The following is a 6755-nucleotide window of genomic DNA, read 5'->3' as shown; positions in this document are numbered from 1 at the left end:
CTTGTAAAGGAGTTTAGGGTATTCACTTTAAATTTATTTTTTATATAATGGTCATTATTATTTAATTTTACGTCATCATTGTCGCTGCTGAATTTGAGCTCTTTCTTCAATTTCAGCCAATATATACATGCACCAGTACTATTGTAGAAAATTGATTATTTGGCATACTGGATTAGTTCTTTGTTGAAAATTAAAGGGAAAAAAAAAAAAAAACATGGAAAGCTTCCTCCATTATCAATCCAATCGCCTATTGCTGCCTTGAGTTTCTTTTATTCACACCCCACGCAAGTCGAATTCGGGTTTTGCCAAGCTGGGTGTCTCTTGAATATGTTCTTTTTTCTAATTCTCAAGAATATGATAGCAGATTGAATTGATTGCTGGATTGAAAATTAACCAAATCTCGAAAATTCCCAACAATAATTATTTGCCACTCAGCCAGTTGCTGAGAAGTTTTGGGATTGAAAATGAAATAGGGAAAAAAAATTAAGGAACTAAATTAAGTTATGATTTGATGATTAATTAGGTTAAAATTATTTCTAAAAGCTGATAGTTATTTTGAATATGCATCCTTAAAATTAAATATAGTTAATTAATCAGTAGTAACAATTATTTAGATTGTCTTAAGTGTTCTTTTGATTATAACATTTCATTGTAATTAAATTAAACTCCTCATTCAAAAAGAATTTTCTTTTTCCAGCCAACTTGAGAACAGAAAGCGAAATAGAAGCTTAAAAAGAAAGGGTAAGGTGGGAGAGGGATGAGACTCGAGAGACATAAAGACAAGTAAGGTTCTACGTCATATGTTGGTCCTTGTCGGCTTTATCTTTTTTTTTGTTTTTTTTTCTATTAAAATTTTACAAGGAAAAGTACGTAGTTGAAAGGCTAAAGCTGTTGAGCTTTTTCGTATAAGTGGTTGGTGAGTTGCCCTAGAATCGCGCTGCTTCTTGTCTTTCATTTGGTATTCCTTTTCTCATCTTTTATCTCTTATAAAATTTAAGTACGAAAATTATTAATTAGAGCAATTAATTATCTCTTTAAACTCCCACACTCCTACCCCTTAGCTCTTGATAAAAAACAAGAAATTAAAATTTTTATTCTCTTCCTTTCTTAGGGACTCATCATTAGTGCAGAACAAGGTGATTTTATCCACAAGTCTAATGAACTTCATCTGGTCAAATTAGCTATTGATTAATTTCAACCTCTAATATGAGTGCATGAATGATGAGGATAATTACAATTCTGTTCCACTGTCCACAAATTTGCTTTCTGTTAAATTAGAAGGAAACCTAGCCATAGGTTCTAAATGACTATCTTTTCTCGAATTAAATTATTCAGGTACTGAATAAATATAATTATTTGGTGTCCCATTAAATTAAAGAAAAGGAAAAAGGACAATAGTTGATTTCAATAATTTGCATTTCTCTGTTTTCTGAATATCTTGTCACTAAATTAATTTTTAAAGATTTACCCACCTTCGTTATTTGTTTTTTCAACACAAGCAGATTCTTTTAACTACAAACAGAAAACAATATCTGTTGCATAATTACAAAATGAAACAAAATTTTTGTGACTAGATACATACATATGGTAGAAATAAACAGCAATTTTCCCATACAGACAATACTTTAATTAAAAGAAAAACCAGAAAAATAAAATAAACGGCCGAGAAAGTCGTGAAATCAACTTCAATGTACGATAACATTTTTTTACTTTTTCATTTTCCCTCGTGAAAAATGCTGACTCAAAATCCTGGATCGTTCTTGATTGTAATTGAAACTTTACTAAGTAATAAATAAATATGATTATAAGACTGTAAAATTTTGAGTTCAAGTGTTAGATAGAGTAAATTATAAAAATAAATATGAAATATGATGTTTATTTCTCTATCTGTGGGTGGTCGTATTTAGCCAAACCCAAGTCCCACCAACTTTTACCATATTGGCATTGCATGGACCAATGAGCCATAGCCACTGCCTCTCAACTCCTCAAAACAAACCGACAAACCATGTGGCGACCTCTAGAATAATTACACAGATGACTATCTTGTTCGATCATCATCTTAGAGGAAATTAAAAAGGTAGGATAATTATTACATTAAGTTAGAGGGATATTATCACAGAAACCACCACCACCACCACCTCAAAGTTTATTGCTAGAGCTATAGGTTTCTAGAAAACAAATTGAAAAATTGGTAGACAACTTGATCAAGAAAAAGATAATGGTTGCCAATCCATCCCATCTAGGAAACTCTTCGTTTATTCTATCTCATCATCACTTGTCTTCATAAATAATTCTCACATAATATTCCTTTATTCATTCATCTGTTTTATACAGTAGACTTTGAAACGTGGCATATGGGGTCCGACGTTGACGACGGTGATCTTGTGTTGAAATTCCACAGCTCAACCTCACTTGTATAATCTTGGTGACTTCCCTGGTACGGCCTGCTAGATGACAATGAGAATGACGATCGTAGGGTGGGGAATTGGAGACCATGGTGGGGTTGCTCAATAGGAATGCAATAGCCCATGTTTGGGTCATTGAAGCACCCCAAGTGTCTCGAATTTTCACTTTGCCCATTCAGTTGAAAGGCTACTAGACGATCAAGGGCTGTCCAGCTGGTGAGGCCAGAGTCCAAGGGGTAAACTGAGCTGGGATCCGTGGAAATCACCTGGTCTGATATCGAACCTTCATTCATCATGGCTGCGTAAACATTTTGGCTACTGCTCGAGTTTGGGCTCTCGAGGCTTGGAAGTTTCATGCACCTGTTGCTGTCATGACGGTAGCCATTGTTGATTGTTCTATCGGTTGGACTAAGAAATCTTGCAGTGTTGCTGTTTGCTTCGTTTTCTTCCTTGCACGACCATCCCATGTACTGAAATATTTGATCTAGGGCTCCTTCATTGAAAGAATGGAACATCTGGTTTGTCCTTGCCTCCGAAGTGATGGGTGATGAACTTAGAGGACGGTCTGGGGATTTATGGTGATTTTTCTTCTTGAAGATACGGCAAACTACCCATCCCTCTTCCTGTGCTGCTTCTCCCACAACGTTGGAGACCTTTGACATAAATAACAACATAAACAGTAATTAATAAACTTAAAAATACGAACTGGATTAATGATTAAATGCGAATTCAACTGAAACCACAAACGTATATTAAATTAATGAGGACTAACATTGGCATCAGCAACATTGTCGTCGAGTCTGTATTCATGCATAATCCAATCAGATTTTTGACCATGTGGGGCTCTGCCTCTGTAGAAAACTAGAGTCTTCCTCATACCAATCCGCCTTCCATTGCTGTATATCACCTTATCGCGGCCGGTTGCCTTCCAAAACCCAGCGGCAGTTGCACGATTTGTGCGCGTTCCAGTGGGATATTTCTTGTCCTTGTGGCTAAAGAAGTACCAATCATTTTGAGGAGTGGTTCCTATTTTGCACTTCTCTGCAAAAACACAATTCCAAAATTAACATCACATGCCTACACAAGTGGAAAGATGAGTACAACTTTGGTAAAAACCTAGCTAGCTATATTTATATAACCTTGAATATCCCAGGGCTCCAGCTTATTAAGATCTACTTCACGAATTACATCTAAGTCGATCTTCTCATATGAGACCTTTTTCTTCAAGTAGTAATGCAAAAGCTCCTCTTCTGTGGGATGAAATCGAAATCCAGGGGGCACCTGCGATTGCCCATTTACAGATATACTCATGTTTTCTGGCATTAATTTAAGAGTGGGGAGAGAGAGATTATAAATAGGAATGGACCGGGATATGTTATACAAAAAGAAGCTATGTATACAAGAGTTTATATACAAGTGGTGTAAGACATAAAAGGCCAAAGATATTAATAGATGAGGAAAGCAATGGAGAGTAGCAAAGGTATTGTGTTGAAGTGGGGTTAGTTTTACTGTGCATCTGAGAAGAGCCAGTTACCTACAGAGATGGGGAAAGGGAATTGTTTTTGGAAATTTAAATGGGCCCTATGTGTAGGGTATCAGTTAGCAAACAGAGAACAGCAGGCAAGCCACCATCTCAATTACGACCCCCTATCTTAAAATCTCCATAGAAAACCACCTCTTGAACTATCAAAGACCTCTCCCCTCTCTCTCTCTCAGGAAATTCTATATTTGCTAACTAATCTTATAGACCTACTTTTTCACTTCACTTAAAATGTATCTAATTCAAATTATTTAATAATTTCTTGCGGACTATTGCTATATTCCAAAATCCCGTATATAATGTAAATACGTGTAAATTTTATGTGATCATATTATCTTAGATTATGCTTGCTAGTTTTTCCTTGTTTAACCACCACAGCAGGAGTAAAGATAATGGAGGTGGGTCTCCTTTTCTTTCTCTCTCTTTCGTCGCCATTGTTTAGCTCCTGCAACCACCACAGCAAGAAAGGGATTACGGGAAAGCTATTGCTCTATGGGGACCCGTCAGTGGAAGGAAAAAATATCTAAAAAGAATAAAGAATTTTTTTATAGCAACTCTCACATATATGTTTTTTTCATTATATTTTTCTTAAAAATAAATATTGTCCACTGATTAAAAAAAATAATAACATACTAATTAAACTTTAAGAAGCCTAATCATGCCTTAAATTTCAAAAGTGAAAGCAAAAAAGAATTAGTCTAATTAAATATGCCATTAGATTTTGAACTTATTAATATATATGCATTATATTATTATTATTAATTTATTATCATTAAATTATTTTTTATTGAACTTTGTAGATTTAATATTGATTTTCGTAAGAAATAAGTCAATTTTTTTACATCAAATTTTAATTTTCAAGAGAAAATTATTGTTATAAAATCAGTATTTAATTTGAATATTCAACAAACAGAAATCTGCTTTTGTAATTAATTTTCTAGTGAAAATTAAATTTTCATCTAAATTATTTTTTTAAATATTAATAAAGTTGAAAATATACTAAACATAAAATCTTAATCTATGAATAACTTTACTTATAAATTTAACAAAAAACTAAAACAAATAAAAAATAATGTAACTATATCAACAAATAATTATCAATTAATTTGTCTGTGAAATATTAAAAATGGAGAAATAAAATAGAAAAAAAAAAAGAGAATAAAATGGTAATTTTTTGTTCTTCTATTGCACAGAGATCTGCTACATTACACGAAACCGGGATTATGGGAATTTTCTGTTTTCTAATTTCCTCTCTGATCCAATTGGAGGGTTTTTGTTTTCAACACGGAGTGATCACGTCGTTTTGTGCGTTGACCACCTTATGCGCCAGTGGCAGTGCATAAGGTTGACTAGTTGGGGCCCATGGTCCACTTATAATTTTTTTTTTTCAATTTATAATTTAAGAAAAAGTTATTTTAAATCCAAAATTTTGAAATAGTCATCGTTTCTAATTTTTTTTTTTTAAATTCCTTAGTAAGGTCCAATTAAATCAAATTGTTAAGTACCATTATATTCTACCATTATATGGATGGAATTTTCCCCTCCAAAATAAGTTAAATTAAGAAGAATTAAAGAAAAAAAAAACATAAATTCTTTTAAGCAAAAGAATCTTTTTAATACATTATGATATTATCAAAAAAGTTTATTAGAAATTATAAATAGTAAAAATTGTAACTTTTATTCTCATTTTTTTGGACTAATTGCAATAATGGAATGATTTTGATTCTCCTTTTGCTGGTGCTTTGTTTTGAAGTTATAAAATGAGGTTTATGAGTGAATTGTGTTTGAGATTTTTTCGGTTGTTGATTGAGATTTGTATTATAGAAATCGAAATATAGGTGATTGTGAGTAAATGCGTATATAATAATCGGTATATAAGTATTTTTTCTGCATCTCTCCACTTGTGTTTTTGAGTAAACAGCTCTTTAATATATTGCACCTGTAACAATTCCTGCATAAGATCAAAGAAGCATAAAAACTAGTGACAACTCTTGATGTATGTTAAGCAAAAATCATGTTTCTTGGTTGAACAGCTCTTTGATATGTTGCATCCTTAATTAACAATCCCTGCATATGATCAAAGAAGTATAAAACTAGTGACAACTCTGATGTGTGTTAAGCAAAAATCATGGGAAAGATGTGGCAAGATTTTATTGGCAAAATCAAGAATTAAGTTAATTAGCTAGACAAGAGAGAGATTATCAAAGAAAATAAGAAAATTAACCTTGGATAAGGAGTTCCCTTAATAGATTTTTATCTATATTTCCTCCAAGACCAAAAATCATAAGGTGACCCTTCATGCTTCCTTTGATAGTTTTGAGATTGCGACAAAAGTTCAATATTAGCATTTATAGATTTTGTAATTCAATAATTAAAATTAGCTCTGTATTTTGTAATTCAATTATTAAAATTGGCAATATTATAATCCTGCAATATTCGAGAATTAAAATTCATAAATTTTATAATCTCGTAATTGAATCTAGATTTAAAGAAGAAAAAGTCATGAAATAACTTCTACAAGAGAGAATGAAGTATCAACCACCTCATTTTTTTATTTTATATATTGTTAGGTCGTATAAAAATATTTTTTAATAACATCAACAAAATATATCATATTATCCGTAATTATCGATTCATATTTAAAATTATTTATTAAAAGTAAAAATAAATTTTTAAAAATGATCTATAGTATCTTAATTTAAATCAGAGTTACTTAATGAAAAAGAAATATATTTAAAAAATTGTGTAATTTAAATCCGCACGAATTCAATGCATTAATTTTATAATGAAAATCATGTCATAATCATAAT

The 6755-nt window shown here is 31.8% G+C and overlaps 1 protein-coding gene across 1 annotated transcript; it reads right to left on the bottom strand.

The window, feature by feature from the left end:
* Positions 1 to 2071: 2071 nt before the first annotated feature.
* LOC110622977 (NAC domain-containing protein 43) lies at positions 2072 to 3837 on the bottom strand. The gene is made up of 3 exons (XM_021767761.2): positions 3545 to 3837; positions 3178 to 3446; positions 2072 to 3058 (listed from the first exon to the last, which is right to left on the bottom strand). The coding sequence occupies exons 1-3, from the start codon at positions 3726 to 3728 to the stop codon at positions 2327 to 2329; spliced, it is 1185 nt and encodes a 394-aa protein (XP_021623453.1). The 5' UTR covers positions 3729 to 3837; the 3' UTR covers positions 2072 to 2326.
* Positions 3838 to 6755: the final 2918 nt, after the last annotated feature.

The sequence above is a fragment of the Manihot esculenta genome, chromosome 1 (assembly GCF_001659605.2).
Source record: "Manihot esculenta cultivar AM560-2 chromosome 1, M.esculenta_v8, whole genome shotgun sequence".
In the NCBI taxonomy this organism is placed as follows: Eukaryota; Viridiplantae; Streptophyta; class Magnoliopsida; order Malpighiales; family Euphorbiaceae; genus Manihot; species Manihot esculenta.
Note: the sequence above shows the minus strand (reverse complement) of the source record. Positions and strands in the feature narration are given on the sequence as shown.

Excerpts from the sequence above, each read along its gene's own strand:
- LOC110622977 (XM_021767761.2), bottom strand. The coding sequence starts at position 3,728 with ATGCCAGAAAACATGAGTATATCTGTAAATGGGCAATCGCAGGTGCCC. Across the intron at positions 3,447-3,544 it reads GGAGCCCTGGGATATTCAAG|AGAAGTGCAAAATAGGAACC; the intron begins GTTATATAAATA and ends GTGTTTTTGCAG. Across the intron at positions 3,059-3,177 it reads ACAATGTTGCTGATGCCAAT|GTCTCCAACGTTGTGGGAGA; the intron begins GTTAGTCCTCAT and ends TTTATGTCAAAG.